This window comes from Arachis hypogaea, chromosome 10, assembly GCF_003086295.3.
Source record: "Arachis hypogaea cultivar Tifrunner chromosome 10, arahy.Tifrunner.gnm2.J5K5, whole genome shotgun sequence".
Lineage (NCBI taxonomy): Eukaryota > Viridiplantae > Streptophyta > Magnoliopsida > Fabales > Fabaceae > Arachis > Arachis hypogaea.
In genome coordinates this window covers 6,410,641-6,430,507 of record NC_092045.1, presented here as the reverse complement: position 1 = coordinate 6,430,507, position 19,867 = coordinate 6,410,641, and the positions used below count along the sequence as shown (strand labels likewise).

Below are 19,867 nucleotides of genomic sequence, written 5' to 3'. Positions count from 1 at the left end.
CGCTGAGATGTGAGGCCTGTGGCAAGAGTATCCCACTCGCATCCCTTTGAAATCACTATAGTGTGTAGGCACTAATATCTTGGACCGTAATCCGGGCACGATAACTCGGGGGTTCCCATTATGAGTTCGTTGGGCGACATCTCCATGGAGATGTATCGGGTTGGCAGTTGAACCGACAATGTGATATCACATCCAAATAGGACATGAATTCAGCATGTGCATCTTTTATCTGTTTGCTTGCTTTGCCGACTTGTATTGCTTGCCTAATTGTATAACATGCCTAATTGCCTATTTGAATTATTTGACATATATGCTTATACTTGTGCTTTACTTGCATTGTATTAATTGTGCATTCTACTGGGATTGAGGAGGTTCGGAAGGCGGTGGCGATGGGATCGTATGGAGGATAGGTTGGTGAAGGCTGTGGGACAGCGGAGAGTTGTTAGTTTAGAAATCTACTATGTTAGATTACCCCTTTATTATTATGGTTTTAGGTGATGTTTTAATGTTTTAGTTATGCTTTAAGTTGAATCTTGTGATGGATATGAAGTTCTAGGATTGCCTCTGGCGTCCCAGAGTTTTGTATCTTACATCACTGGGCACTGTTACCATACTGAGAACCTCCGATTCTCATACCATATTCTGTTGTTATTTTTTAGATGCAGGTCACAACCTACCTTGGTGAGTTACTTGGTGCTGACAGAGCGGAGGATTGCTATCTTGTTTGAAGTCTTTTTTATTATTTTTTTTAAGATCTCTCACTTTTGTATTTATTTTGCCTAGAGGCTTACTTTGAGAGAAAGTTTGTATAAGATATTTTAACTATCTAAACTCTGTAAGTCTGTATGTAACTAGCCGGCTTAAACTCTACGAGTAGCGTCTAGATCTCTATATTATTATATTTTGATATATCTATTTACATGTACCTTGATATCCATATGTATATCTTGTGCTTCGTTTAGTGTAGCCTCGTGAGTATGTTTTGCGCTTTTCGAACCCTGTTTTTGAGCTTAATTCTTCATCGGGCTTCTAGAATATATTAATTCTTTCTATATTATATGTATGAGCATTAGAACTGGCGTAACATTTGATTAACCTTTGCTTTACGACACAAGGTAAGGCTTAGGGTAATTAGGTTGTTACATTTAGTGGTATCAGAGCGGTTCGTCCTCGTGAGCCTGAGGGATGGACCGATTATGCTTCATTGCATACTCTGTGTCTTTTTCTTTGATGCTATTTAGGTTATCTTATTGATATTGCATAGCATGCTTGTTTGTGAGTGCTTTTTTGGGATAAATGAAGCACTAGGCTTTGATATTGAGACTAATTACCTTGATATTGATTGTTTGGTGTAGACAGAAATCGTAATGGCCACTCGCAGATGAGGTCGTACGCGTTTACGAGGAGAGATTGAAAATGAGCAACCGGCTGATAACCATGCCGAGTTCATGGCGGCAATGGCTAATCTTGCGAATACTATGGAGGCGAGTGCTGTTGCGACTCTGCAAGCTGCGCAAAGATTAGTTCAACCAGCCAAAAATGGTGACAGAAATGGGAATAATAGTGGGGAAGGAAACGGTAATGACTTGGGAGGTGCTCCGATGACCTTGGCTACTTTTCTCAAGGTTCATCCGCCAAGTTTTAGAGGTTCGACCAATCCTACAGAAGTGGATAATTGGTTTCAGGCCATGGAGCGTGTGCTACAAGCACAACATGTTTCGAATAACCAGTATATAGAATTTGCTGCATATCAGCTTTTGGAAGAGGCTCAACATTGGTGGCAAGGAGAATGCCGCTTACTACAGCTTCAGAATGCCGATGTCCCTTGGGATGTATTCCAGACCACTTTTTATAAGAAGTACTTTCCTAAATCTACAAGGAAAGTGAAGGAGTTGGAGCTTATGCAGCTGAAGCAGAACTCTTTGTCTGTGGCGGATTACACTAGTCGGTTTGAAGAGCTTTGTAGGTTCTCTAGGGTATGTCAGGGTGCCCCGAAGACCTATGAAAGTTGGAAGTGCATTAAGTATCAAAGGGGCTTGAAGGATAATATTATGATTGTTGTGGCTCCATTGGAGATTCGGATTTTCTCCGAGCTTGTGAAAAAGGCAAAGGTTATTAAGAAGTGTACAAAAACGGTAGCCTCGTCAAGGGATACTCGTGGAGGAAACACTAACTGTGGACATGGCAAGTAGTTTCAGCCGAATGGTCAGAACTTCAAGAGGGGAGGACATTGCCCTCAAGGTCAAGGCAATGTTAGGAGACCCACTTTTGATCAGTACCACCAGGCAAGTGGGAAAGGTAATCAGAGTAAGGCTTTCTCGAATTTAACTTGTGATCGTTGTGGGCATTTTAATCCGAATGACTCTTGCAAGATTGGTATAGGTGGTTGCCTCAACTATGGATTGTCTGGTCACATTGCGAGAGATTGCACTCGTAGGGGGAAGACTCAGAATGCGGGCCAGAACCAACAAGATCGGTGTTTGCTGTGAACGCCAATGGTGCTGCTAACGCGGATCCATTGATGAGAGGTATATGCTTAATTGGTGATAAAACATTAGTTGCATTGTTTGATACTGGAGCTTCGCATTTGTTTATTGCATTTAACAAAGTTGAAGAACTAGGATTGAAAGTGTCAGAATTAGCATTTGATTTGCATGTACATACTCAGCATCAGAAGGTTGTGGCTATGTTAGATTGTAGGCAAGTAGGTTTTCAAGCTTTAGGGCATAGATTTGTGCATGATTTGATTTGCTTGCCAATGGTTGGGTTGGAGATGATTTTGGGGTCTGATTAGTTGTCAAAGAATCGGGTTTTGTTGGACTGCTTTGAGCGATCGATTCAATTTATGCTGGAAGGAGAAAATGAAGCAGTGGTAGTTGAGGGGTATTACCTAAACTTTGTAATGATACACTGTAATGGGAAAGAGTGTCAGTGTTATATATTGTTGGCTGCAAATACGTTAGATAATAATCAAAAGTTGGATCAAATCTCAGTAGTTAGAGACTTTCCAAAAGTGTTCCCGAAAGATATTCCTAAGTTTCATGGCTTCTAGATTTGTTGTGTTCATCAGTTTTTTGGCCTAATAGAATGAACGTTATTGTAATGTCTTATAAAAATGAAATTATACACCAATAAAAAAGTGCCTCGTCGTGTGCCATTTGTCCTACGTAGGAGTGTTCGTTCCAAAAAATACTATGGAACCTTCCTTGTAAAATGTGCCACCGTGGGTATTTTCATATTTTGCCCCTCTTGTATTATGGAGGTTTGGTATTTTGGAGAGTCATGTAAAGTTGGTAATATTAGAGATATTGTTTGATGAGATTGTTTTTTAGATATTGATTAAATATATTTTTTAACAATTTAAAAAAAGAAAAATATACGGAACCAACTCCAAATCAGTTAAGAATGGAATAATTTAATTAATTTAAATATAGTAATTAGTTTTATTTATTTATGATTTAAAATATTGGTTATTAAATATTTCACCACATTCAAACTAGGAGGAGATAAATTCAGTATCATTGCAACGTGAATCACGAAAACTGATTCAATTAGTTTCCGTCTCTTCACTCTCTTTTCCTCTCCCAATGCCTAAAACATGATAAATCAAAAAATAGATTTAGAACCATCCAATTTACAAAGAAAAGAAACATCCTAATGCCTAGTATAAGCACCATTCACGTAGAGATTTTGGATTCACCCAAAAGTATTTGGCTGATTTTTTGCTAAAACCATTTTGGTTCCCTAGCATTATTGTTTAAAAAATTAATTTTTTTATATTTTTGTTATGTATTTATTGAAAAAATCATTTAAATTTTATATCTGTATTTTAAATAATTTAAAAAGTTTTCCATTTTTGAGTTCTATTCTGTGTTTTTTTTAAATATTTCAACAAAATTTTTAAAAACTAATAAAAAGTAAGTAAAATTAGTTAATTTAATATTTTAATTATTATTTTTTTATATTATGTAGTTACTGTTAGAATAAATAAATAAATAATACTAAATATTAAATTAAATAAAATTACTTCGTTATTGTCTTGCATTACCATATTTAAATATTATTTCAAGATAACATTTTTTTGTTTGGTATTTTTTATATAGCTTTTATGGATTTCATTTATTGAAACACATTTTTTATATATTTCATATGAGATAGAACTTTTTATAGTTTATGAAAACCAAATATAATTGTGAATATATAGGAAAAACAAAAGTAATAAGGTAAGTATATTTTTGAAAAAAAATATATAAGAAACGTATAAAATTTAGAGAAAAAAAAAACAAGTTTATGAAAATTCTTTAAATAAAGTATTAAATTTCTAAAGGAAAATTAAGTTTCTAGAAAATTGTAATGTTTATATTTTTATTTTTCTATTAGTCTATTCTCTTAGACAAATGCTTACGTAAAAAGTAAAAATTTGGATCTTCTAAATTTTGAATTTCATTTTAGAAGATAAAGTGTGATTTTTTATAATTTATTTTATAGGTGGGATCTAGAGAAAATATGATAAAAAATTATTTAATGATAAAAAATCACACTTTATTCTCTAAAATAAAAGTTTAAAATTTAGAAAATTCAAATTAAAAAAGTAGAGTATAGTACTCAATAAAACATGATCTGCTAATAAAAATAATAAATAAATATATTTTAATTTTTTTGTTACTTATACATTAAAAAATAATAAAATTAATTAGTATATAATTTATATAAATAATTATATTATTTTGTATATTTTTAATTAAATAATAAAATTTCAAAATAATTAAATCTGCCATAACAAAATAATTAAATCTGTAATAACTGAATAAATTTTTTTTTATAAAAGATCAAATACATATTTCAATATGCAATTAAATGATTAATTTTTGTGCATGTATAAGATGATTGATTAAAAATATAAGTCTAGCATTATAAGGTTTTAAATACTTGTTCGATTTTCAAAATCTTATGTTGTAATTTTTTATATATTTTTAGAATCTGTTAAAATAAATAAATTAATTAAAGACACTACAATGAAATGTGTAAAAATGGAAAAACTTCAACAGTAGTAAGGCTGCTGTAGTTACTCTCTGATCCCTTCATAACACAGTTATCACTCCAATTCACACTTCACTTTTATTACAATTCACAATTTACAATTTACAATTCACAACCAAAATAAAAAGCTTGTTTCTCTTCTCGCTCTTCATTCTTATTTTTTTTGTCTTTCTGAGATTCCACCTCCTCTAACCACCATTTATTCATGTTCAATTCTTCTATTTTTCGCTTCAATGACCGATGCAAATGCCAAACGAATAACCACCACCATCAGAGGCACACATATGTTACCGCCGAGAAGGGGCCGAGTCAATATTAGAATATTCAAGAGCATAGTAGCGGTACTGTCCTGCTCCGGCCACCACAAGAAGCAGAAAGACGGCAAAAAAGGCAGCTACTACAATTGTTTTTGCTTCTGATCGTCTTCTTAGCTCTACATCCACAACCCCACCAATTATGAGTAGCTACCCTTCCGACAAGTAACACCGGAAATTGACCACAGCCACGATGACAATGATGATTTTCAAGATGCTATGTTCTTATGTTTTTTTTTTTGGTATAGAATAGTGCTGTTTGTATATTATTACCTTTTTTTGTTTTAATTAATGTATGTATGTATATACATCTGTGGTTGTAGACTTGTAGCTATTGATGATGTATATAAGATTTTCCAGCTAATTTTGCTTGTACAATTATTACTCATTCTTTATGATTAAAATGTGTTATTATCACCTTTTTTAGTTACATGGCTCTGAATTTCGAGAACGACAGTGTTAGAAATCTTAGAATGATTGATTGTTCCTTCGGGACTTGAATTCAGGCTATGAAATTGCAAAATTGGGTCATGCCATTATGCATTAGGTTTATATGGAATCATTTTTATTCAAAAAAATTTAGTCTTAATAAATTTATTCACGAATAAAAATATAAAATTAATGTTGTACTATTTTATCGCACATAGATCAATTTTTTGAAAGTGAAAACTTCAATTCCATTTGTTGCATCTTTCTTTTTCTTTGTTCCACTTTCTTATATGTTATCAGGCAGCACTACAAAAATTGAGTAATAAATATAATAATTAGTTTCTACGGTAATCAAAAGTGATGTTTGATGGTTTTGTTAAGGTTAATTAATAAAATATAACCATTTATAGTTTATGAAAATCAAATATAATTGTGAATATAATTGTTAGTTACTAATGTCAGAAAAAAGTTCTGCTAGGGTTTCCACACAAGAGGACGACCTAGTACAAAGAAACACTAAGAAGGTCAAAACTCTGGGAGAGGTGGATCTGAATCAACCATAAGAGAACATGAAAATTATCCAACATGAGGATAATACGGCCAGTCCCGCGAAGGGATCATACAAGGATACTTTGTTGACTAGCCCTGGACTTGAAGAAGACCAGACCACCTCGCTGGACATGGATGATGATGATCCCAACCCTGAGGATAAGTGGTATAGAAACGATGATGACCGAGAAAATGATGAGAAATCTTTCAACCCTTGTCCCACAATTCTTGTATCTAAAGAGGAATTTGAAGAGTGGTGCAAACCATGGAAGAATGCCCCCATGGTCAAAGTGCTGGGTAAACGTGTCATGTTTGTGTTTGTGGAACAACGATTCCACAGAGACTGGGAAAAGAAAGGTAATCTTATTGATATGAATTGTGATTATTTTTTGGTTCATTTTGCAGACGAAGAGGACTACGCACATGCCCTTATGGAAGGTCCTTGGATGATTGCTGGTCATTACCTCATCGTGCAAAGATGGAGGCCTTTCTTCCTCTCCGGATCCACAGAGGTTAAAAAGATCGCTGCCTGGATTCACATCCCAAACCTTCCGATCGAGCTTTATAACCACCATTTTCTCTGGAGGGTTGGCTCAGCCATTGGACATATGCTCAAGGTTGACCGCACTACCTCAATCCACTCGAGGGAAAATTTGCCCGGATATGTGTTGAGATTGATCTGGCTAAACAACTAGTACCACGTATAGCTGTGCTTGGTTGTGAGCTGAACCTTGAATATGAAGGTTTGTACCAAATTTGCTTTTCATGTGGCAAGTATGGGCATATGTTGGAGCAGTGCATGGAAAGCGGTACTAACGGTGCCCATAGCGACAATCCGCAAAGTAGGATGCCAGCTGATAGTGCTGCTGACGAAAATGGACGGATCGCAGACCCACAAAATCACCGCAATCTTAGCAACGAGAAATCCAACCCTGATTTTGGGCCTTGGATGTTGGTGAAAAATACAATAATAGAAAGAAATCCCAAATAGGACAGTAACATCCCCATGCCAACCAAGACGCGACTACTTTCTGTAATACTGACGAAGGAATCTCTCCAAAGGGAAACAATTCCAATTTGGGATCCAGATTTGCTATTTTGCAGGAAGAGAATCCGGGAAGTGCCCAAGGAAATGTGAATGAAGTGGAAGTGGGCCAGAAAACAATAAGTAAGAATGGGCCACAGCTAACCCTTTCCCAAGGTGTTGCGGGTAAAACCCAAATGCCAAAAAAGGTCATCAGACCGGGTGCTGGCAAAAACCCACAAACCCAAAAAAAACATGCTCCCTCCCCAAAATCATTAATCGAACCGGGTAGGAAAGAGAATAACGGGAAGAACAAACCCAGAACTCCAGGGCTCTCTACATATAACCTTAAGGGATCAGAAATCGCTATGAAAGCAATGAAAGGGAAGGAGAAAAATTCAGAGCTTGAAGGTATGGAAATGGTTGTGAATGAGTATATGAAAAGGATGGAGACTGACAGATGGAAAGCTTTCAAGGCTTTGAAGGGCAATCGAACAAATCTGAAAGGGCACTGGGTAAGAGAAAATTTGCTATTTAACCCAGACAAGCAGCAACAACTTCAAAATGCACTTATGGGGAATAAAGAACACATGGGAAATCAAGTGAAGCAGCTTGACGTAACCATGACTGATGCCGGTGGTGGTGAAAATTTGGACGCCTCGTCCTCTCAGGACCAGAGGGGTCCGCTGTCGGGGGCCCGTACCCGTAGATGGATCTAGCCTTTTGGCTTCTCCTCCTAATTAAGTTCTGATGATGAACATCATTAGTTGGAACTGCAGAGGAGTAGGCAATAAAGCCTTTCCTTCTCCTATATGTGATCTGAGATATGAATATGGAGTGATGCGTGAGCATCTTATCTATCTTTTTCTAGTGAATTTGCATCTAAATTGTTGAGTTTAATTTAGAATTAATTATATTTTAGCCACTATGGATGCTATTTTCAGTTTTGTGTAATTTTATTTATTTTAGGTAGCATTCGGAGGGATTTGATGAAGTTTCTGCAGAGAAAAAGAAGAAACCAAAGAGATGACCAGCGAAGACCGACGCGGACGTATGGCTCACGCGACCGCGCGGAATAGAGAAATCGCAATGACGCGATCGCGTGCCTGACGCGAACGCGTGGACTGGAATCTGCACAAATGACGCGAACGCGTGGATGACGCGGACGCGTCACATGCGCAATCTGCAAAAATACAAATGACGCCGGTTACGATTTTTGGACTATTTTTGACTCAATTTCTGGCCCAGAAAATACATATTAGAAGCTGCAGAATGGACAAATCAAGTAGTCCCCACCCATAAACTGAAAATCTGTTAATTAATTCGAATTTAAATTCAAATCTTATCTTTTAGGAAAAGATTATTTTTAATTTTTGATTTTTAAACCTATTAGGATTAGTAATAAATAGAAAACTCTGTACATTTAGACAGGTACCAGATTGTTACCAGAACCCTTATTTTTCTTCTCTGAACCATGAGCAACTAATCCTTCATTGTTAAGGTTAGGAGCTCTGTCTATTTGTATAGATTTATTCGTTTGATCTTTCTAATTTAATTCATGTCTTGATTTATATTTCAATAATTGTTTTTGCTCTTTACTTTATGAATATGGGTGGAACGGAAGTATGACCCATGTTCTAATTGAGTTCTTGTAAAACTTGGAAAAGCTCTTTACTTGAACAACAACTTGAAAACATATTATACTGAATTTCTAATTGTTTGTATTTAACGAGATACGTGACATATAATCCCTTTATTTTTGGATAATTAGAATTCTTTTGGCATATAAACTAGAGATTGATCATCACCCTCTAATTGGAATTAATTGACCAAGGAATTGGCAATTAATAAATTTTAAAGGAGACTAGGAAGGTCTAAGGAATTAGGGCCTAGTCGCATATAGTTTGCAATGAAATTATATCTTGTATGATTAAATTAGTTAGTGATAAAAATAAATCTGGAAAATAGATAATTCTGAAACCTTAACTGCTTTCTCAACATTTTATTCCCAACTCATTTAATTGTCTATCCTTTTGATATTCTAAGTTCGAACTTAAACCTTTTGAACATCTCAAAACCAATTTTTGCTTGCCTAACTAACCCAATCAATCAATCATTGTTGCTTGATCCATCAATCCTCGTGGGATCGACCCTTACTCACATAAGGTATTACTTGGTACGACCCGGTGCACTTGCCGGTTAGTAAGTGTGGGTTATAAAATACCGCATCAAGTTTTTAGCGCCGTTGCCAGGGATTGATAGTGATTAACAACTATCAGTTGTTTGATTACTTAGATTAGGCATTTTAATTTTAAATTTATAAAAATCTATTTTAAAAAAAAAACAAAAAAAGAAAAAAAATATATATATAAAAATATTTTCGAATTTTTTTTAAATAAATTGCACCAATATTTTTCTTAATTTCTGAAATTAAGTTTGGTGTTACCTATTTATTATTTTCCTTCTATTTATTTTATTCAATATTTTTATCTCTTTACACAGGTTACCTCACTGGGAATTCTATGCACTCTGACGTAGAGATTCCAATTCTTTCTTGTTTTCTGGTTGTTTATGCGCAGGAACAGAGACAAAGAACATCTCTTAGACTTTGATCCTGAACCTGAAAGGACTTTCAGGCGGCGTTTACAACAAGCAAGACTTTATAAGGCTACAGAATCCACTATGGATCCCAATAATAATGCTAATGTCAATATGGCAAATCCGAATGGGGATGATCAACAAAGGAGAGTGCTTGGTTCTTATTCTACCTCTACTGCGGATCTTTATGGAAAAAGCATTGTGGTGCCCCCTATTGCTGCGAACAACTTTGAGTTGAAGCCTCAACTGGTCACCCTGATGCAACAAAACTGTCAGTATCATGGTCTTCCCCACGAAGACCCAAATCTGTTTATTTCTAGTTTTCTGCAAATTTGTGACACCGTGAAAACAAATGGAGTAAACCCAGAGGTGTACAAACTCATGCTCTTCCCGTTTGCTCTGAGGGATGGAGCAAAACTATGGCTAGATTCTCAACCAAAGGACATTTTGGATACATGGAACAAGGTGGTTACTGAGTTTCTCACAAAATTTTTCCCACCAAAGAAGCTGACTAAGCTTAGGATGGAGGTTCAGACCTTCAGACAAAAGGATGGTGAGACTCTGTATGAAGCTTGGGAGAGATACAAGCTACTGACTAGGCAATGCCCTCCAGACATGTTCTCAAAATGGACACAAATAGACATATTTTATGAAGGCTTGGGTGAAATATCCAAAATGTGCTTAGATAATTCTGCAGGAGGTTCATTGCACAAGAAGAAGGCACCGGAGGAGATGATTGAGCTTATTGAATTAGTTGCTAGCAACCAATATTTATACTCCTCTAACAGGAATCCTGTGAACTCTGAGGCTCCTCAGAAGAAGGGTGTCATGGAAGTGGAAACTCTTAATGCTATTCTTTCTCAGAACAAGCTTATGTCTCAGCAAATAAATCTTCTTACTCAACAGATGGGTGGCATGCAAGTCTCAGCTATCAACACCCGAAATTCCCCTCAAGAAGCCTCGTATGACATGACAGGTAATTTTGTTCAGAATGATAACTATGATTATACTCAAGCCTATTCTGAACAGGTCAATTACATGGGGAGTGCTACTAGAAATCCCAATAATGATCCCTATTCTCAGACATACAATCAAGGATGGAGAAATCACCCAAATTTTGGATGGAGAGACCAACCTCAAAGACCTCAAAATTTCAACAATAATTCTCAAGGCGGCTTCTAACAGAACAATTACAATAACCGCCAACCTCAGCCTTAGCAGGCCAACTCTAAATCCAAGGAAGATTCGAATTGGGAGATGATGAGGAGTTTTATGTAGGAAACAAGAGCCTCCATCAGAAACCTGGAAGTGCAAATGGGCCAGCTAAGCAAGCAAATACCTGAAAGGTCTGCAAGTACATTTCCAAGTGATACAGTGGTGAACCCAAGAGAAGACTGCAAGGTGATTCAATTGAGAAGTGGTAAAATAGCTGGCTCTGAGACAAGGGCTAATGAAGAGCTAGTTGAAAAGAAAGCTCCAGAGGAGAAAAAGGAAGAAGTGGAGCACGTTCCTACAAAGCGTGCAGACAACCCATTCCCTGACTCTCTAGACACATATCCTACATTGCCAAAGGCTCCTTAATACAAGCCAAAAATGCCATATCCTTAGAGACTTCAGAAGGCTTCCAAGGAAAAACAGTTCTCTAAATTTTTAGATGTGTTCAAGAAGTTACAGATCAAAATTCCCTTTGCAGAGGCTCTGGAGCAAATGCCTCTCTATGCTAAATTTATGAAAGAATTGTTGACCCACAAGAGGAACTGGAAGGAACAAGAAACAGTGGTGTTAACCAAAGAATGCAGTGCCATTATTCAACACAACCTTCTTGAGAAGATGCCAGATCCAGGGAGCTTTGTCATTCCTTGCACCATTGGAGATGTCACCATTCAGAGTGCTTTATGTGACTTTGGAGCCAGCATCAATCTCATGCCACTTTCAGTGATGAAAAAGCTTCAAATTGAGGAGGTAAAATCCACTCGTATTTCTCTTCAACTTGCTGACCTTTCTATTAAATTGAATGTGGGTGTTGTTGAGGATTTACTTGTTAAAGTAGGACCATTCATCTTTCCTATTGATTTTGTTATATTAGACATGGAAGAGGAGGTAAAATCCTCTATTATACTTGGTAGACCCTTTTTAGCTACAGGTAGAGCTTTGATTGATGTACAAAACGGTGAATTGACTCTGAGAGTCAATGAAGAACAGGTGGTCCTTCATGTTTTTAAAGCTCTCAAGCACCCTAATGATTCTGAAGGGTGTATGAAAATAGATATTATTGAACCACTTGTTCAAGAGGTACTAAAAGCTGAGGTGTTGGATGACATTCTGGATCCTATCTCTGAATATGAATTAGTTGAAATTGATAATTCACCACCCCAAGGCTATGGTCTACACGCCTAAAGCAGAAGAGGAAGTCCCCAAGCTTGAGCTCAAATACTTACCTCCTTCTCTGAAATATGTGTTCTTGGGTGAGAATGACTCATATCCAGTAATTATTAGCTCTTCCCTGAAGCCTAAAGAGGAAGAGGCGCTTATTTCAGTGCTCAAGAGCCATAAAACAGCTCTTGGGTGGACCATTAGTGACTTAAAGGGGATTAGTCCAACCAAGTGTATGCACAAGATCCTCCTTGAAGATGATGCTAAACCAGTCGTGCAACCACAAAGGAGACTCAATCCAAGCATGAAAGAGGTGGTCCAAAAAGAGGTAATGAAACTATGGGAAGCAGGAATTATTTATCCTATTTCTGACAGTCCTTGGGTAAGTCCTGTGCAGGTAGTTCCCAAGAATGGAGGGATGACAGTGATTAAGAACGAAAAGAATGAGCTTATCCCCACAACAACAGTCACAGGATGGAGAATGTGTATAGACTACAGGAGGCTCAACACTGCTACAAGAAAAGATCATTTCTCCCTGCCTTTCATTGATCAGATGCTTGAGAGGTTAGCTGGTCATGCATTTTATTGTTTTCTAGATGGATATTCTGGATATAATCAAATTGTAGTTGACCCTCAAGATCAGGAGAAGACAGCATTCACATGCCCATTTGGAGTATTTGCCTACAGAAGAATGCCTTTTAGACTTTGCAATGCTCCAGCAACTTTTCAGAGGTGTATGCTTTCAATTTTTTCTGATATGATTGAAAAGTTTATTGAGGTATTTATGGATGACTTTTCTGTGTTTGGTAATTCTTTTGAATCCTGCCTTAAACATTTATCTCGTCTTGAAATGGTGTCAAGAATCAAACCTTGTTTTAAATTGGGGAAAATGCCATTTTATGGTTATAGAAGGTATTGTTCTTGGACACCGGATTTCAAGTAAAGGAATTAAGGTTGATAGAGCAAAAGTAGAGGTAATTGAAAAATTACCACCACCAACTAATGTTAAGGCAATAAGGAGTTTCTTGGGTCATGCAGGATTTTATAGACGATTTATAAAGAATTTTTCTAAAATTGCAAAACCTCTAAGCAACCTTTTGGTTGCTGATGTCCCTTTTGTCTTTGATTCTGAGTGTCTGCATACTTTTGAAACTCTGAAAGATAACCTTACCTCTGCCCCCATTATAGCTCTTCCTGATTGGGATCTACCATTTGAATTAATGTGTGATGCTAGTGATTTTGCTATATAGGAGCTGTTTTAGGACAGAGGCATGGTAAGCTTGTACATGTCATTTACTATGCCAGTCGTATGTTAAATGATGCCCAAAAGAATTACACAACTACAGAAAAGGAATTATTAGTTGTTGTATACGCTGTTGATAAGTTTAGGTCCTATTTACTTGGTTCTAAGGTTATTATTTATACTGATCATGCTGCTTTGAAGTACCTTCTAACCAAACAAGATTCTAAACCAAGATTAATGAGATGGGTGTTACTCCTCCAGGAGTTTGATATTGAGATAAAAGACAGGAAAGGGTCAGAAAATCAAGTAGTTAACCATCTTTCCAGAATTGAGCCTGAAGCAGGAGAACAACCACCCACAGCTGTGACTGAGACGTTTCCGGATGAACAATTGTTCCTCATTCAGCAGGCACCATAGTTTGCAGACATTGCAAATTACAAAGTCATGAATTTTATCCCAAGGAAGTACAGTAGGCAACAAGTAAAGAAGCTATTGACTGATGCAAAGTACTACATTTGGGAAGAACCATACCTTTTTAAAAGGTGCTCAGATGGAATAATCCGGAGATGCGTCCCAGATGAGAAAAAGCAGCAGATTCTTTGGCACTGTCATGGGTCTGATTATGGAGGCCACTTTGGTGGTGAGAGGACAGCTACAAAAGTCCTTCAGAGCGGGTTTTACTGGCCGACTCTCTTCAAGGACTCAAGAGCATTTGTAAAGCATTGTAGCAGATGTGAAAAAGCTGCAAATCTCCCTGCCAACCATGAAATGCCACAGCAGGGACTTCTTGAGGTTGAGTTATTTGATGTGTGGGGTATTGATTTCATGGGACCTTTTCCACCCTCACATTCAAACAACTATATCCTAGTGGCAGTGGACTATGTGTCCAAATGGGTGGAAGTTGTGGCTTTGCCCACCAATGATGCCAAGGTGGTAATGAGCTTTCTTCAGAGGTATATATTTAGCCAGTTTGGCGTCCCAAGGACACTCATTAGTGATGGAGGAAGTCACTTCTGTAACAGACAGCTAGACTCTCTTCTGCATAGATATGGAGTCCGTCATAAAGTGGCAACCCCCTATCACCCTCAGACAAGTGGACAGGTTGAAGTTTCAAACAGGGAGCTTAAGAGGATTCTAGAGAAGACCGTCAGTGTTTCAAGAAAGGACTGGTCTAGGAAGCTTGATGATGCTCTCTGGGCATACCGGACAGCATACAAGACTCCAATTGGTATGTCCCCATATCAGTTAGTCTATGGCAAAGCCTGTCACTTGCCAGTTGAGCTGGAGCACAAGGCTTATTGGGCAATTAGGTATCTGAATCTTGATTCAGAAGCTGCAGGAATTAAGCGAATGCTTCAGTTAAATGAGCTTGATGAATTCAGATATTCAGCCTATGAGAATGCTAAGCTCTATAAGGAGAGAACCAAGCTACTGCATGATAAGAAGATTGCCATCAGAGTCTTTGTGCCAGGACAAAGAGTGCTTCTGTATAATTGAAGGCTCAGATTCTTTCCCGGGAAGCTGAAATCCCGGTGGTCAGGACTGTTTGTGGTTACCAGAGCCTCACCATATGGTCATGTGGAAATACAGGAAGAAAATTCTGACAAGAAATTTACTGTGAATGGCCAGAGGTTAAAGCACTATCTTGGAGGCGAAATTGATCGCCAGAGGTCCACTCATCTGCTGAACTAGCAGAACTGACCGTCAAGCTAGTGACGTTAAAGAAGCGCTTGTCGGGAGGCAACCCGATAATTTCGTATCCTTCACTATTTTTCGTAGTAGTTTTTCTTAGTTATTTTATTTTTATTGAGTTCTTACTAATTTTCTGATCATGCAGCTATATTCTCCTAGGAACCGAACACCTCAAGCTAAAAAAAATAAAAAAATAAAAAATAAAAAAATAAAAAAAATAAAAAATAATGCCACACGACGCGACCGCATCAGCGACACGTCCACGTCGCAAGGAGAGGGGAGAAAATAAAAACGAACAGAGAGTCACGCTGGAGCGTGGCTGGAGGCGTGCCAGTGGCACAAATCGCCCCCACGCGACCGCATCGCGGACGCGTCCGCGTCATGTGGGAATATTAGCCTCCCACGCGATCGCGTGACCCACGCGGCCGCGTGCCCTGGTTTTCGACGTAAAAAGGGTGCACAAACAAATATTGTGCTGGAGTGGTGCTGGCTTGGTGCTAGACGCATAATCCCCATCACGCGAACGCGTCGCCGACGCGTCCGCATCATTCCGTTCTGAAGCCACTCACGCGATCACATGTTCCACGCGATCGCGTCACCCCTAAATTGGCAAATATTTAAATTTGAACAGAGAGTTGTGCAGGCGCGAGGCTGCACTCACGCCCGAAGTATAACATGGGTCACGCGACCGCATGAACTAACTAAAACGTAATCACGCGAACGCGTGTCCCACGCGTTCGCGTAGCTTGCGCCACACTAGTTCACCGCCCAGTTTTCTTTCTCTCTCTCGCTCTCCCAATCCTATTTCTCTCTTATTCTTTTATCCTTTTATTTTTCTTTCCTCATAATATTTATCTCTTTCTGTTTTTAATTCTTATTTGCTTGAGGACAAGAAAACCTTTAAGTTTGGTGTTGACGCTTCGCTTAAAGCTTTTCTGTTTATTCCTATGGCACCAAAAGGGAGGCGAATCATCTTCACGGAGGAGCACAACCTGAAGAATAAAGTGACCGTTAGGATAACTAAGGTGATTGAGTTCCTTTCATTTTTATTCCTCCCCTCTTTTTTCTATGTTATGTTCTGGCTTTCTGCTATTTTGCTTTGTTTGTTGCATGATCTTTTATTAGTTAGAATTCTAGGACTAGTTTTTTTTAATTTCTTTAATGCTGAAAAGATGTTTCATATACCACTCACTGAACTTGAATCTAAAAAGAAAAGAAAAAGAAGTGATGTATTGCATGAGAAATTGAGTTTAATTCTAAGAATAGTCTTATTTACTTAAATGTGGTGGTATTTTCTGTGATTTTTGAATGCATGATATGAACAGTGTATATTTGAATTTGAATCAAGGGATGCTGATGTATAAGGAATAGGAATTTAGAGAATTATTATGCCTTCTCTGAAATAAATAGAAATTTAATCCTTGAAGCAAAAGAAACAGCTCAAAGAGCATCAATGACTAGGGAGGTCAGACATGATTAAAAGCTCAAAGAGTTGTTTTCCTAGTCATATGCTTGTGGTGTGATTGTGTCAAATAATCCTTGAGACAGAACACTTAGAGTCGAGATCAATTACATTTAACAGAGTATGCCAAAGGCTTTGAGCACCACTGTCTGGGAGTAATTAAAAGAAAAATCAGAACTCAAAGAGAGTTCCCCAGTTAAGTGCTTGTGGTGTTTCTGTGTCAAGTAACTCTTGAGACAAAACATTTAAAGTCACGGCTAGACTCAAGGTGCAAAGCACCAAAGAAAAATAAATTAAAGTAAATTTTGTTGTGTTCAAGGATTAAACTGAAATGTAAAGATCAGAGAATTCATAATATCATCCGGATTCTAATTCTGAATGACAATAACATTCTTGATTCAAAGGAGAGTGAGATGCCAAACCTATTCAGGATTATAGTTATAAACCCCACTATAAAAAGAGACATGAGCTTAATCGAACTCTCATTCTCATGCAAATTCACATCATGAGCTTATATTAATTTTGGTTGCTTGAGGACAAACAACAGTTTAAGTTTGGTGTTGTGATGCGTGAGCATCTTATCTATCTTTTCCTAGTAAATTTGCATCTAAATTGTTGAGTTTAATTTAGAATTAATTATATTTTAGCCACTATGGATGCTATTTTGAGTTTTGTACAATTTTATTTATTTTAGGTAGCATTCGGAGGGATTTGACGAAGTTTCTGCAAAGAAAAAGAAGAAACCAAAGAGATGACTAGCGAAGACCGACGTGGACGCATGGCTCACGCGATCGCACGGAATGGAGAAATCGCAATGACGCAATCGCGTGCCTGACGCGAACGCGTGGACTGGAATCTACACAATTGACCCGAACGCGTGGATGACGCGGATGCGTCACATGCGCGATCTGCAAAAATACAAATGACGCTGGTTACGATTTCTGGACTGTTTTTCACTCAATTTCCGGCCCAGAAAATACATATTAGAAGCTGCAGAATGGACAAATCAAGTGGTCCCCACCCATAAACTGAAAATCTGTTAATTAATTCGAATTTAAATTCAAATCTTATCTTTTAGGAAAAGATTATTTTTAATTTTTTATTTTTAAACCTATTAGGATTAGTAATAAATAGAAAACTCTGTACATTTAGACAGGTACCAGATTGTTACCAGAACCCTTATTTTTCTTCTCTGAACCATGAGCAACTAATCCTTCATTGTTAAGGTTAGGAGCTCTGTCTATTTGTATGGATTTATTCGTTTGATCTTTCTAATTTAATTCATGTCTTGATTTATATTTCAATAATTGTTTTTGCTCTTTACTTTATGAATATGGGTGGAACGGAAGTATGACCCATGTTCTAATTGAGTTCTTGTAAAACTTGGAAAAGCTCTTTACTTGAACAACAGCTTGAAAACATATTATACTGAATTTCTAATTGTTTGTATTTCACAGGATACGTGACATATAATCCCTTTATTTTTGGATAATTAGAATTCTTTTGGCATATAAACTAGAGATTGATCATCACCCTCTAATTGGAATTAATTGACCAAGGAATTGGCAATTAATGAATTTTAAAGGAGACTAGGAAGGTCTAAGGAATTAGGGCCTAGTCACATATAGTTTGCCATGAAATTATATCTTGCATGATTAAATTAGTTAGTGATAAAAATAAATCTGGAAAATAGATAACTCTGAAACCTTAACTGCTTTCTCAACATTTTATTCCCAACTCATTTAATTGTCTATCCTTTTGATATTCTAAGTTCGAACTTAAACCTTTTGAACATCTCAAAACCAATTTTTGCTTGCCTAACTAACCCAATCAATCAATCATTGTTGCTTGATCCATCAATCCTCGTGGGATCGACCCTTACTCACGTAAGGTATTACTTGGTATGACCCGGTGCACTTGCCGGTTAGTAAGTGTGGGTTATAAAATACCGCATCATGGAGCCAATATGTTCTTTCTCTTAGAAACTCATGTGAGTGGCGCTCGAGGCAACCAAATTAGGGGCAAGATTGGCTTTGACAAGTCCTTTCTAGTGGATGCAGTGGGTCATGCTGGCGGAATATGGTGTCTCTGGGATTCTTCTGTTTGGAGTGTGGATGTGCTAGAGCATCATAAACAGTTCGTACACCTAAAAGTCTCTAGTAATAACTCCAATCCTTGGCTTATTACTGCTGTTTATGGTAGCCCCCAGTGGGCAACAAGAAGAATGCTATGCCAATCTCTTAAATTATATGTTGCTAACGTTAACCTCCCCTGGTGTCTGGTGGGTGACTTTAATGCTATGTTACACAACCATAAGAAAAGTGGTGGAGCGCTGAGTAACAATCATTGTGCATGTAAAGAGTTTCAAGAGTGTGTTGCAGCTTGTGGCCTGATTGATTTGGGGTTTGCGGGCTGGCCATACACTTGGAAGAGGGGCAATCTTGTTGAGAGGTTAGACCGGGATTTGAGCAACCTGGAATGGCAACTTGCATTCCCAGAGGCTATTGTTAAACATATGCCCATGTTGAAATCAGACCACTCTCCTATTTGCCTGCAACTTTCTCCCGTTAGCGAGCAGAATAGAGGAAGAAGGCCGTTCTGCTTCCTTGCGGCATTGATCATGCACCCTGACTTTGGAAATGCTGTTGGTGCGTCTTGGAATAATCAGGGCTCTTGGGCTGAAGGCATAGTAAACTTTAAGAATAGGATCAAGGAGTGGAACAAGTCGTTATTCGGTGACATCTTCAGACAAAAGCATAGAATTCTCAGAAGACTCCAAGGATTTAACTCTAGTTTGGGGCACTCTCATAACTCCTATCTTGATAAGCTTCAAAAAGAGCTGTGGGTGGAGTATGAATAGATTCTCCTTCAAGAAGAATTTCTCTGGTTCCAAAAAGCTAGAAGTAAGTGGATCAATTTTGGGGATCGTAACACTAAATTCTTCCATGGCTCCACTATGGTTAGAAGACGCAGAAACAAAATAGTTTCCCTCCGGAATGACACCAGTGACTGGATAACTGAGAAGGTTACGCTTGAACATATGGCCACTTCCTTTTTCTATAATCTCTACACAGACAACACAAACCATACTCCCTTTATTCTGAAGAACATGTTTCCTACTATGAATAGCTCAGACAACAACA

General features: G+C 37.6%; 1 protein-coding gene across 1 annotated transcript; it reads left to right on the top strand.

Annotated features, from left to right (window-relative positions):
* The first annotated feature begins 18,690 nt into the window (after nucleotides 1-18,690).
* On the top strand, nucleotides 18,691-19,584 carry LOC112717239 (uncharacterized). Its single transcript, XM_025769329.1, has one exon. It carries the CDS (start codon nucleotides 18,691-18,693, stop codon nucleotides 19,582-19,584), a length of 894 nt encoding a protein of 297 aa, XP_025625114.1.
* Nucleotides 19,585-19,867: the final 283 nt, after the last annotated feature.

Bases quoted from the DNA above. Each gene is read 5' to 3' on its own strand.
- LOC112717239 (XM_025769329.1), top strand. From the start codon at position 18,691: ATGTTCTTTCTCTTAGAAACTCATGTGAGTGGCGCTCGAGGCAACCAA.